This window comes from Cnephaeus nilssonii (assembly GCF_951640355.1).
Source record: "Cnephaeus nilssonii genome assembly, chromosome: 2".
NCBI lineage: Eukaryota > Metazoa > Chordata > Mammalia > Chiroptera > Vespertilionidae > Cnephaeus > Cnephaeus nilssonii.
In genome coordinates, this window is record NC_137073.1 from 85,927,945 (window position 1) to 85,941,651 (window position 13,707).

Sequence of the window (13,707 nt, forward strand, 5' to 3'; positions counted from 1 at the left end):
AAAAGGAGAAATGAATGGGTTTATTCAGTATCAAAAAATGAGAAGCCTCATGTGCTTCGATTATTTTGTAATCTCACGTTTTCTATAATCATTGTTTGCCTTATGTTGTACTGTTCTTTTTTACCAGAGGGTGTGGCCCTGAGAAGGATCACGTCTACCTGCAGTTGCACCACCTGCCCCCGGAGCAGCTCGCCATGCGCCTGCCTGGCATTTCAGAGACGGCCATGATCTTTGCGGGTGTGGACGTCACCAAGGAGCCGATCCCTGTCCTTCCCACTGTGCACTATAACATGGGTGGCATTCCCACCAACTTCAAGGGACAGGTGACTATACGCTGGAAGGAGGATGGGGACAGTGGGCCCACCTCGCAGTTGTTCCTATAGATCTTAGAGAGAAAGGCAGATGTCTTTCTCAAAAAAGTACCTGCTGTTTCATAGGCTGCACTTCCTTTAGATTGTTGTTACTGGAGAGCAATACTGCATTCACTCCTTAATAACAATCTTAATAATTTATTAATCCCTTCTTAGTAAATAGTCGTACACATCATTTGCAGTTTTTTTCCTATATGATCTCGTTATTTTTACAGTGACCTTGTAAATTGTGTGTTCTTTATAATGTATATGTTTGGGTGGTTTGCAGTTCACAAAGAGCTTTTCAATCAGTTGCTTTTAGTCCCTCCTCATGTGAGGTGGGTAGGAATTATATTCTCACTTCATAGATGAGTTATAAGTTGGAAGACTGAATTACAACTCAATCTTCTACCTCATAGTTTAATGTTCCCATACGCTGCCTTTATCTGAACCCAAATCACAGAGTGGGAATACAGGAGGTCAAATCAGGTGGTGGGTGAGGTTTCTGATGAGAATTAATGTGGGATTGAAATTACAGGTGCTGCTGTTTGGGGTCCTTTGACCTCAGCACAGGGTAACCTAGTATCCGGAGGCAGAGGGAGGAGACTGGGTCGGTACAGGAGGTTCCCTGCAGACGAGAGAAGACCCTGTCCTTGCTCTGACTGATAGCGCAGCTGCTGTTTGTGGGGAAGGGCCTGTGCAGACTGTGCTCTTACATCTATTCCTCTTTTCCGAAGGTTCTGAGGCATGTGAACGGCCAGGACCAGGTTGTGCCTGGCCTGTACGCTTGTGGGGAGGCCGCCTGCGCCTCGGTGCATGGTGCCAACCGTCTTGGGGCAAACTCACTCTTGGACCTGGTCGTCTTTGGCCGGGCATGTGCCTTGAGTATTGCAGAGTCCTGCAGACCCGGTATGTTTTCTTCAAGTAGCTATCCAGTTTTTTCAGGAGCAAAAGGTTATAAAGTCACGTTCTGTAATTGAAGATTTGCTTAGTGGTCATATAGCGGTGGTCTGGTTTTCTCCCTGGAAGTGAGGAAACAAATTCAGAGGTTTACATGGTGGCAGACTTAAGACTGGACATAGGCTGGGTGGGGAGCTTAACAGTTATGAGAGTAACATGTTTGGTCAAAAAATTTTTTTTGCAGTTACTATGTTCTGCTTAGAAAAATCTCTATTAGGAAATTGTTAATTTGAGGGACATTTATCACATATTACTTGCCTGGTATAAATTACTTGGTTGCAATGAAATATTTTAAATCATAGATATAAATGAATATATAATTTTTTGGTACTTATAGAAAAGTAATTTAGGCCATTCTAAAAACAAAGTATAATCTGCTAAAGGAGAAAGGGCTGGCTGAATGCAAACAAAACAAAGGATGGGGTCGTGGCTGCACTTAAGTGATAGAATGTGTTTTAAGCAATGAATTTCTTTGTGTGGTAATTTTAAATATTTTCAGAGGAAAAAGTACTATGTACCCCTGAGAACAGGACAGTTTACTCTTGCTCTGACCTTCCCAAGGGTCTGTCTTCACAGAGACACTTCCATGCTCTGACCACCACAACTCCAGGCTGAAATGCAGAAGTGGGGCCTTGCCTCCAGCCATTGTGTCAAAGGCAGGAATTAACCCATTTGTATGATTCTATAAATATAACTTTCTGAAAAGTGGTTGTCAGGGACTATATCCTGCTTGTGAGGAAGGCTATGTAACTCTTTGTCCAAACTTAAAAAACTACACACAAAAACTGGTATTGTACTTTAATTATACTTCACTTTTTTAAAGTGCAAAAAGGAAAGGAGAAACTGTTTGCACCACTACTTCCCTCAAAATATTTTAAAAATTAAAGTGTTTAAACCCTATTCTGTATCCTGATTATGGTGGTTACAGGAATTTGTATGTTTATTAAAATGTGTAGAACTATGCACCTAAAGAAAAAATGTCAATTTTACTAAATGATAATTTTTAAAACATAAAAGCAAACCAGAACAGCAGCCTGCCTAGAAGAGCTCAGGCAGATCGGAGCGGCCAGTGCCCTGCTTTACTTGCAGACCTTTGTCTCCTGCATTTCACACCTCCGGTGTATATTATATGCTGAAGGAAGCGTCATCCCAAAAAAGCCTTAAAAGTCCTCAAACATTATCTTCCCAGAAAGTCGAGAAGGGCAAACCTTGAGGTGTAGGTTAGGTACGTGGGTACAAGGGTCAGGATCAGCAGGAGATGTAAACAGCTGGCCAGGCCTGTTGGAAGGAGGGGTTGGCAGATTTGCGGAGAACCGCCATTCCGAAGGATGCCATTTTCCCCATAACAGAGAATAATGGTGCAAAGTTTGTTTGCATAAATCTAACTTCTAAACTTAAATGATGGTTTATCTTTTATTCTTTCAAAAATTGCTTATTGGACACCTACTTTTGCCAGGCATTTTATTTTTATGTTTACTTTTTAACCCCAAGTCAACAGATGATTCCTCGGGTATAGGGTGGTCCAGGTAGAGTTTCAGGTGCATTTTCCAAACTCCCTAAAAGGTTAAAAAAAATACACATTTGGTGTCATTAAACTCGTCTGTTTTTTCTCAGTGTTTTTCAGAAGTTAAATTCTAGCCTTTTTATTCTTTAGGAGATAAAGTTCCCCCTATTAAAGCAAATGCTGGGGAAGAATCTGTCATGAATCTTGACAAGTTGAGATTTGCTGATGGAAGCATAAGAACATCGGAACTACGACTCAACATGCAGAAGGTAAGAACCTGCACACACTCTGAGTAAGCAGACCGCCACATTGATAGCCCTGCGCTGGGGTTTGGGGTCAGTAGCAGAAGGACATATTTTTTCCTGTATCAAGTAGAAGTACAAAAGAGCTCAAATAAGAGAAGTGTATGTCTTTCTACATAGAATGCCAAGGGCAGAAATAGCAACTGCAGCATCAGAGACTCAGCCTTCTCTCGTATGCTCAGGATGCTTGTGTGTGGGCTTCCTTCCTCGCATCATCCATCCCTGGCCATCCTGTATACGTCACAGCCTGAAGGAGGAGGGACAGTGGAAGGTCCAAGCTCAGTTCACAGCTGGAAGCTTCCTTTTAGCAGGCTTCCTGAAAGCCCAGCATATCTCATTGCTGATAAATTAATCTCATCATCACACCTAGCTTTCAGCAGTTCTGGCAACTGTCTTTATACTGGACCACTGATGGCTGTAAATAAAATAGGAAGAGGTGTGCACTGATTGAGGGTGGAAACTGTAATCTGTGCATTGATTACTGTCAGAGTATTTTACCTTCTAAATCAGCATGTCTGGTGGAACATTCTGTGAGGGTGGAAACCTTCTGTATCTTTAACCACTTGTGACTATAGAGCATATGAAATATAGCCAGTTGATTGAGGAACTAAATTTTAAATTTATCTAATTTTAATTTAATGTAAGTAGGTACATGTGGTTAGTGGTTACTGTATTGGATAACACAGATTTAGATCAATAAAAAATAACATTTTTGTTGATCTAATTCTTCTAGTACAGGGATTCTTGGTCTATGAATGAACTCTCTGTCCACTTGAAATTATTTGTAAGAATTTCTGTTGGAGATATTTTCTGAAAAGAAGCCTTTACTTTAGTCATATTCTGGAAAGGGTCCAGTGGCACATACACACAGATACCACCAAAAGAAAAAGACTTGCAAACAGCCATGCAACTTTCGTCTTCAGGTGAAACTGGGCTTCAAGAAGGTTTCATGGACTGGTAAGGAAAATAGCATGAGTGAGGGAACAGAAGTATGTTTTTGTGATCCTCTGCAGGACTTTTGTAGGGTGCTCATATCAGGGATAGGGAGCCAGCTAGGACAGATGTGCCATTGTGTTATATGGGTAATGGAAATGGCAAATCCATGAGAGACTTTGAAATAGGAAGCACTCTTCCACCAAAGAAGGCATGTACTGGTATCTACTGTGAGCCAGGCAGTGTTCTAGATGCCAGAGTCGGCATTGAACAAAACACAAAAATTCCTGCCCTGGTAGAATTTACATTTGAGGGGGGGGTAAGGGGGAGGGGATAATTTTTTTTGCTCTTTCCAACTTGTACAATAAGAAACAAAAAGGAAATTAGGTAAGTATTGAAGAGATATGATTACCTAAGAATTCCAAGAGAATAAATTGAAAAACTAATAAAAACAATGCAAGAATTAAATAATGGGTTTGGATACAAGATTTGTTTGCAAAAATCAGTAGTTTTCCAAGATGCCCGCAATAACCCATTCAAAAGTTAGTATCTTATTCACAGTACAGCCAAAAGATTTTAAAATACCTTGAATAAACCTAACCTTTATTTTTAATTTTTTAAAATATATATTTTTATTGCCAAAACAGGTTTGGCTCAGTGGATGGAGCCTTCGGCCTGCAGACTGAAAGGTCCCAGGTTCGATTCCGGTCAAGGGCACGTACCTTGGTTGCAGGCACATACCCAGTAGGGGGTGTGCAGGAGGCAGCTGATCGATGATTCTCTCTCATCGATGTTTCTAACTCTCTATCCCTCTCTCTTCCTCTCTGTAAAAATCAATAAAATACATTAAAAAAAAAAAAAATATATATATATATATATATATATATATATATATATATATATATATATATATAAATTGATTTCAGAGAGGAAGAGAGAGGGAGAGAGATAGAAACATCAATGATGAGAGAGAATCATTGATTGGCTGCCTCCTGCACACCCCCTACTGGGGATCGCCCACAGCCCAGGCATGTGCCCTGACTGGGAATCAAACCTGGGACCCTTCAGTCCGCAGGCTGATGCTCTATCCACTGAGCCAAACCAGATAGGGCTAAACCTAACCTTTTTACTCTATGTAAAAGGGGTGTGAAAAAATAAGAAGTACTGAGAACATAATGTATTAACTAATATTTACTAGATTCTAAGACAGTTTTTTTCCATTTGCTCTTCATGAAAAACCTTGATGGGGTACATTATAATCTTATAGTGATCCATCATTCTAAGGAAGTAGGTGAGATGCCTATTAAATGGAATTAAATTATAAAGCTACATTACTTTGATAGTGGTAGAGGAAGAGACAGCTAGTCAGTAGAACAAAATCAAGTCCAGAAATAGGCCTCAGTACGTGGTGGGATTTAGCATATGATAAAGGGGTTTTTTAAGAGTGATGAAAGGTTATTCTGTAAATGATAGGAAACAGGTAGATTCTACTTCTCATCATACCTAAAATAATTTTCAAGTTTATTTCATATCACATTTCTTATGAGCATAAACGGTAAAACTCTAAAGGTATTTAATATATGAGGAGCTTCTACAGAATAACCAACAGAGCAAGCAGTGAGGGTTCACAGGCCTCTCTGTGACCTACCACCTCAGCACTCACTGCTAACCACCTAATTATCTCAGCAATTCTTAGTTTGCATCACCAAAGGGGCACCTGCTGGCTCTTGTAACATTTAACACCAAGCCTTGTGAGTGGGGTGAGAAGGTATTCTATAGCCCTCATGTAGCTGCTGTCTCCTCTGGTATTCAAGGATAGAGAGCTTATGTCCTTTCTGCCACTATGTATTAAAAGCTTTAATCAAAACTTTATTTTAACAGCCATTTATGATCAAAACTCTCAACAAAGTGGGTATAGAAAGAATACATCTCAACATAGTAAAGGCCATAAATGACAAGCCCATAGCTTACATTATACTTAATGGTGAAAGGCTGAAAACTTTTCTTCTAAGATCATGAACAAGACAAGGACACCTACTCTAGCCAGTTTTATTCAATATAGTATTGGAAGTCCTAGCCAGAGCAGTAAGTCAAAAAAAAGAACTAAAATATGTCTAAACTAGGGGCCCATTGCAGGAAGATTCCTGCAAGCGGGCACCGCCCACCCCGCCCGCGCTTTCCCTCTGGCAGCCGCCTTGCTTTCTGCTTTCCCTCCCTCTTCCTTCTATGCTGTCTTCAGACTTCACTCCTCCCTCCCTCAGTGTATGCAAATTAACCGCCATCTTTGTTGGGTTAATTTGCATACTCTCTCTGATTGTCTGTGGGCATAGCGAAGGTACAGTCAATTAGCATTTCTCTCTCTCTCTCTTTTTTTTTTTTTTTTTAGCATTTTTCTCTTTTATTAGAGTAGACTAGAGAAGAAGTAAAACTCACTATTTGCAGATGACATGATACTGTTTATAGAAAACCCTAAAGAGTCTACCAAAGAAAACCTACTAGAACCAATAAATAAATTCACTCAAGTTGCAGGATACAAAATCAACATACAAAAATCTGTTGCGTTTCTATATACTGATAATGAGGTAAAAGAAAGAGAAATTAAGAAAATAATCCAATTTACATTTGCAGCAAAAAGAACAAAATACATAGGAATAAATGTAACCAAGGAAGTGAAAAACTTGTATACTAAAAACTATAACACACTGATGAAAGAAAAAGAAGGCCCGGCTGGTGTGGCTCAGTGGTTGAGCATTGAACCATGAACCAGGAGGTCACAGTTTGGCTCCGGTCAAGGCACATGCCGGCATTGTGGGCTCCATCCCCACTAGGAGGCATGCAGAGGCACCTGATCAATGATTCTCTCATCATTTATGTTTCTCCCTCTCCCTTCCTCTCTGAAATCAATAAAAATATTTAAAAAAAAAAAACTGAAAAGACAAATAAATGGAAAGAGATTCTGTGCTTAAGAATAATAGTAAGAATTAATGTTAAGTTGTCCATAGTACCCAAAGCAATTTTCAGATTCAGTGCAATCCCTATCAAAATTCCAATGGCATTTTTCATTTAAAACTAATCTTACAAACAATTTGTATGGAACCACAAATGATCCCAAATAGCCACAGTCATAATGAAAATAAAAAACAGAGCTGGATGCATAGCACTCTCTGATTTCAAAATATATTACAAAGCTACAGTAATCAAAGCAGTATGTATGGTATTGGCATAAAAACAGATATGTAGATGAGTGAAATGGAATAGAGAGAGCAGAAATCCATGCATGTGTGGCCAATAAATTTATTGCAAAGGAGTCAAGAATATACAATGGGGAAAGGACAGTCTCTTCAATAAACAATATTGGGAAAATTGGACAGCCACAAGCCAAAGAATGAAACTGGACCACTACCTTACACCGTTCACAAAAATTAACTCAAAATGAATTAAAGACTTGAATGTAAGACTTCACCATAAAGCTTCTAGAAGAAAACAGGAGTGAGCTTCTTGACATTGATCTGGTTGATGATTTTTGGGGCCTGGCAGCTAAAGTATAACAAGTCAGACTACATCAAACTAAAAAGCTTCTGCACTGGAAAGGGAAAAACCAACAAAATTTTGAAAAGACAACCTATGGAATGGAAGAAAATATTTGTAAATCATATATCTAATGGACTAATATATGAAATATATAAAGTACTCATACACCTTAATAGAAAAAAAAAATCCGATTTAAAATTGGGCATAGGATCTTAATAGACATTTTTCCAAAGAAGACATACAAATGGCCAACAGGTACATGAAATCATGGAAACATTGACAGATAAGTGTTTAAAGATGTGGCACATATGTTCAACATCATTAATTATCAAGGAAATGCAAATCAAAACCATAATATGATATTGCCTCACCTGTCAGAAGGGCTGTTATCAAAAAGAAGTACGTTGGTGAGAATGTGGAGAAAAGGGAATCCTCGTGCACTGTTGGTAGGAATGTAAATAATTGGTGCAGCCACTATGAAAGAGTATGGAGGTTCCTCAGAAAGTTAAAATGGAACTATTGATTCAGCAATTCCACTCCTAGGTATTTATCCAAAGAAAAACACTAACTCAAAAAGATACATGTTCTCTGTGTTCACTGCAACACCATTTACAATTGCCAAATCATGGAAACATTGACAGATAAGTGTTTAAAGATGTGGCACATATGTACAGTGGAGTATTATTCAGCCATAAAAAAGAAGGAACTTTTGCCATGTGCAACAACATGGATGAACCTGGAGGGTATTATGCTAAGTGAAGTAAGTCAGAGAAAGACAATTACCATATACTCTCATGTGGAATCTTAAGTCTTCGGGATGTAATGTACAGCATGGTGACCAGTTAATAATACTGTATTGTACATTTGAAAGTTGCATAACAGTATCTCACAAAGTTTCATTTTAAAATTCAGAGTAATAACCAGTCTAAATTTCCTAGTTTTTCTACTTAATTTACATAAATATTTTACAGAAAAGGAAATGCACAAGAGGAAAATCTGAAGGTTTAGCAGTTTTTGATATGGCTTCTTTGTTTGATATCCCAATGATCTTTTGTGTTACAGTCGATGCAGAATCATGCCGCAGTGTTCCGTGTGGGCAGTGTGTTACAGGAGGGCTGTGAGAAAATCAGCCAGCTCTACGGGGAACTGAAACACCTGAAGACGTTTGACAGAGGTGAGCAGTTCCAGGCCCCTGCACATAGTTGGGGTGCAGGATTCCCATTCAGCCATGATTTAGCCCCATCCTGGCAGTCTCTCATGGGTGGCTCTTGTGTCCCCAGGAATGGTCTGGAACACAGACTTGATGGAGACCTTGGAGCTGCAGAACCTGATGCTCTGTGCGCTTCAGACCATTTATGGAGCAGAGGCCCGGAAGGAGTCACGTGGCGCTCATGCTCGGGAAGATTACAAGGTGGGCCTTCGTGACACACTCATGTGCACCACATGTCCTTCCCATGGGCATCCCTAACTGACTCTGCAATTTCTCCACATTTGCTCCATTTGAGTAAAGTGAGAGAAGTAAATTGAGAAACATGCTTTTCTTTCCTCCTGGTAACTTCCATAGCTGTGTTCTCAAGGTATTTGTACCACAGGACTTTTTTTCTGGCTTTGAGTCAGTATCTCTCGCTACTAACTGTGGCATCTCTAAGCAGAGTGCAGTTTTCCTCATTAGGGCGAAGGTTAGGCTGCAGCTCGAGTACTGTGGCCAGAAAATGCTACCTTAGTGATTTAAAATGATGAGTAAATCATCATTTTGGGCCTGTGATTATGGGTCCTTGTGTTGGGGCCACAGCATTTTTAAAGAAGCTGGTTTTTCTGCAGAGCACACTTGTCAGATTCTGCCAGAAAAGAGCAATCAGCTTATGAGCAAAAAATCGCGGGCAGAGGAGCTTGGGGCAAGTGTCGTTTAAGGATGAATAATATCAGCAAGCTGTGGGCCAGTTTCCCCCAGACAGGCACACAGACTCTTATCTAGGACAGTGTTTGGGTTGCTGACAGCCTTACCAGTCTACCTAAAGGATTAGTGGAAGATTGGCTAAGTAAAGAGGATCTCTCTCTCTCTCTCTTTTTTTTTTAAATATATCTTTATTGATTTCAGAGAGGAAGGGAGAGGGAGAAAGAGATAGAAACATCAATGATATCAGAGAATCATTGATCGGCTGCCTCCTGCACGCTCCACACTGGGGATTGAGCCCACAACCCATGCATGTGCCCTGACCAGGAATCAAATTGTGACCTCCTGGTTCATAGGTCGACATTCAACCACTGAGCCACATCGGCCCAGCAAGAGGATCTTGATTTACTGAGAGTCTGATTGATTCTCTACTGATTGGGGCTGGATTAGATTTGCTGTTTACTTGGTGTGAAGTAAGAGATTGGTAAGCACATTCATCATGTGTACGGAAGAACTGGAAGCTTCTCCAGGCTGTGGATTGGTAGTTCTTGTCGCGATGAAGTCTTCATTTCATTTAGTCAGCATGTAGAACCCACTCACCCCAGGAGAGCAAGTCTTGTCCTTATATGTTTAGAAGTAAAACATTGTGCTATGGCTTGCGTGCCCCTAGGTAAAAGGTCTTGCCTCTGCCCACTCCCACACTTGCCCCATCCCGAAGAAATAACAAGTGTTTGGATCTTTGGGGTTTTATATGAAGAGGCTCTTGTATGGCCTGTCCATTACCATGTGCAAGTTAATAGCTTCTCTTTACGAGATTTTGAAAATTTTAATATAATTTGCTAAGACTGAAACATTTAAATTAAAAAGGCTGAAAGAAGGTGAAATCTCCCAGAGTACAGAGCAAAAAGATAAAGTTTTTGGTAAATGTTTAAGTGCATAAAAGCACATAAACTGAACTCTGGACCCTTCCTGCTGCAGAAACCCACTGCCCGGCTGTGTGGCCTGACCTCAGGGATCTTGACTTTGTCAGGACTTGGGCTGTGGTAGAAATGGAATAAGTAAAGTGGGGTTCTGAGATGAGCTGGTACAGAATGAGGGGCTTACCAATAACTAAGGCTGATGGCTGGTAAATGGCTGGCACATCTCGTTTCTCCATTCCCATGTAACTTAGTTGCACTGTGTTACATGTTCTTTTAGATGAGATGTACACAAGTGGTTTTCATTGTAGAGGGGCAGACCTGGGATGGAACATGGACTAGGAAGGTTCTGGCTGTCTGAACAAGGTCTGCTTGGGACAGTGGGACCTCCTTATTGAGTGGGATGTGGGGTTCCTATTAGACCCATCTCTCATGTATCAGTTTAATGAGTTTGCCATATTTTGTGGTTATATTGCTCTGTTAGCGTAATAAGAAATTGGGAATGTAATTGTCGATGCTTTCTGAAATGTATTTCCTTTCTTGGCCTCAGGACCGGGTTGACGAGTATGACTATACCAAGCCCATCCAGGGGCAGCAGAAGAAGCCATTTGAGCAGCATTGGAGGAAGCACACCCTTTCCTATGTGGATGTTGGGACTGGGAAGGTAGGTGGGGAATGTGGTTTGCTTATATGTGCACTGACACATGCATTTAATGAACTGGGAGAAGCACCGTGGGTTTAAATCGACTGCTGATAGATTTGAGACACCACTGAAAAAGACACTGTCAGTCATGCTTCTGCCTGGAAACAGAACTCAGCATCATTCAGCAGGACTGGTCTTCCACAGCATTGCTGATGGTCAGGGAGTAAGCCCCCATGACTTGGTGGCAGGGTCTGAAATGGTGAAACCTGAGCCCATGGAGAGTGGGGGCTGGGAAAGGAAAACACCCCTCTCCACTTCCCCTCCATTGGCTAGACCACCTGGGAGCAGCTTCAGGGAAGCCCAGGGGATTCAGGGAGCAAGCAGAGGGGGGGGGGTGAGCCAGCTGAGATTGCAATAGAAGCTTCTGGTCTCACCCATTGGGCATTTTTGTCACCGTTAAGATAGAAATTAAGATACAAAGTATTTACCCCTAAGCTTTTTTTGTTTTTTAATGTGTTTTTATTGATTTCAGAGAGGGGGAGAGAGAGAAAAAAACATCAGTGATGAGAATCATTGATTGGCTGCCTCCTGCAAGCCCCCTACTGGAGATTGAGCCCACAACCCAGCCATGTGCCCTTGACTAGAATCGAACCTGGGACCCTTCAGTCCACAGGCTGAAGCTCTATCCACTGAGCCAAACCAGCTAGGGCTACCCCTAAGCTTTTAATAACTTGTAAGCATAGTCTTGATCCTTTATCTGGGTCTACAGAAATTAAGTTGTGCTTTGTGGTCATCACTTAATATAGAGTGCCTACACCCATGTGGTTCAATTGCTTGGAGCATTGTTCTGTACTCCAAAAGGTTTCGGGTTTGATTCCCAGTTGGGCACATGTGGGAGGCAATTGATCAGTGTTCCTCCCTCTCCCTTTTTCTCGTTTCTCTCTCTCTCTCTCTTCCTCTCCCCCTTCCTCTCTCTAAAATCAATAAACATGTCCTTGGGTGAGGATTAAATATATGCATATACATAGAGCCCACTATGACTGTTTAATCTGGGCAGTCAGCCGAAACCGGTTTGGCTCAGTGGATAGAGCGTCGGCCTGTAGACTCAAGGGTCCCAGGTTCGATTCCGGTCAAGGGCATGTACCTTGGCTGCGGGCACATCCCTAGTAGGGGGTGTGCAAGAGGCAGCTGATCGATGTTTCTCTCTCATCGATGTTTCTAACTCTCTATCCCTCTCTTCCTCTCTGTAAAAAATCAATAAAATATATTTTAATCTGGGCAGTCAGTCATTTTCATTTTCATAATTTTTCATGAAGGCTATTTTCTGACTATATAAGAAGTCAGACTTCCCTCTCCCAGTACAACCCTATTTTTAAAAAATATGTTTTATTGATTTTTGAGAGGGAGGGAGGGAGAGAGAGAGAGAAACACTGATTGCTTGCCTCCTGCACGCACCTTGCCTGGGGATGGAACTGGTAACCTGGGCATGTGCCTTGACCGGGGAATCGAACCGGTGACCTTCTGTGCAACTGAGCCACACTGGTCAGGGCTGTTTGGTTTGATGATCATAAAAGAAATACATGCTCATGTTAGAAAGTACAAGAAGAATAAAGAAAATTGACATTTATAAACTCACCAATTAGAAATATTGTAATTTTGAAATATTTCCTTCATTTTGTGAATGTACAATCTTTTCCTTATGTGTGTATATGTAAATATTCACTTGCAAGTAGAATACAATGGAAGTAAATACACAGTATAAAGATACTTTTAAGTATGACAGCATATCCAAGGTTTTATCTAAGTGCCTGCCTATTTGTCTGAAAATCTACTTTTATGGTTAATTTTTCAAGAGCATATGATAGTGCTGTTAGTACATTTTTGTGCCTCAACTTACTACCAACTCTTCTGTTTAAGGTTTCTCTGAAATACAGACCGGTAATCGACAAAACTTTAAATGAGTCTGACTGTGCCACAGTCCCCCCAGCCATTCGCTCCTACTGATGAGACCGAAGTTGACTCGCTTTTGTAATTATGTATAATAGCTCACAGACGTGCTCAAATAAAATTCTGTACTCTAGTGAATAAGGAGTGCCATCTCAATAAAGATCAGTGGCTTGCCAGTAATCAAAGCCACAATGAATAACTGTGTGTGAAGTCGTTTCTCTTTGACAGTTTCTTTGAGGTGGAGTCCTGGGTGTAGAATTGCTGAGTCACCTTTTGTAAAATTCCCTTTCTTAGGGCTGTGGCATTTTGCATTCCCACCAGAAATGTATGAGAGTCCTGTTTTGCAAAGAAGGTGTGATGATGGCAAGCTTCTGGATGTTTACCACTCACAAATGAGAAATTTTACCTTAGTATAGCTTGTCATTTTTTTTTTCTTTTTCTGTTGGCATTGTTAACATTTTTTTAAGTATAATTGGCAGAAGACCATGTTTTCACTCCCAAATACCCACCTCCTCTTTTTCCCCCACCAGTTCACAAGGAACCTCTGATCTATTTTCCATTCTTACAGGTTAGTTTGCATTCCCTATGTTTTATATAAGTGGAAACGTACAACATGTATTATTTTATCTGGCTTTCCTTAGCATGGTATTTGAGATTTATCCATGCTGCTGAACCAGTAGTTAACTGTGGAGAGTGGCCACAGTGTTTGGACAGGTTTAAGCCCCA

General features: G+C 40.8%; 1 protein-coding gene across 1 annotated transcript in view; it reads left to right on the forward strand.

The window, feature by feature from the left end:
* The window catches only part of SDHA (succinate dehydrogenase complex flavoprotein subunit A), a 30,441-nt gene extending 17,261 nt beyond the window's left edge, over nt 1-13,180 (forward strand). Inside the window, exons 9-15 of the mRNA XM_079781093.1 lie at nt 128-323; nt 1,088-1,259; nt 2,965-3,083; nt 8,643-8,754; nt 8,861-8,991; nt 10,942-11,055; nt 12,952-13,180. Of these exons, the coding sequence (XP_079637219.1) occupies nt 128-323; nt 1,088-1,259; nt 2,965-3,083; nt 8,643-8,754; nt 8,861-8,991; nt 10,942-11,055; nt 12,952-13,038 (931 nt within the window). The 3' untranslated portion in view covers nt 13,039-13,180. The remainder of the gene's footprint in view (nt 1-127; nt 324-1,087; nt 1,260-2,964; nt 3,084-8,642; nt 8,755-8,860; nt 8,992-10,941; nt 11,056-12,951) is intronic.
* The last annotated feature ends 527 nt before the right edge of the window (nt 13,181-13,707 follow it).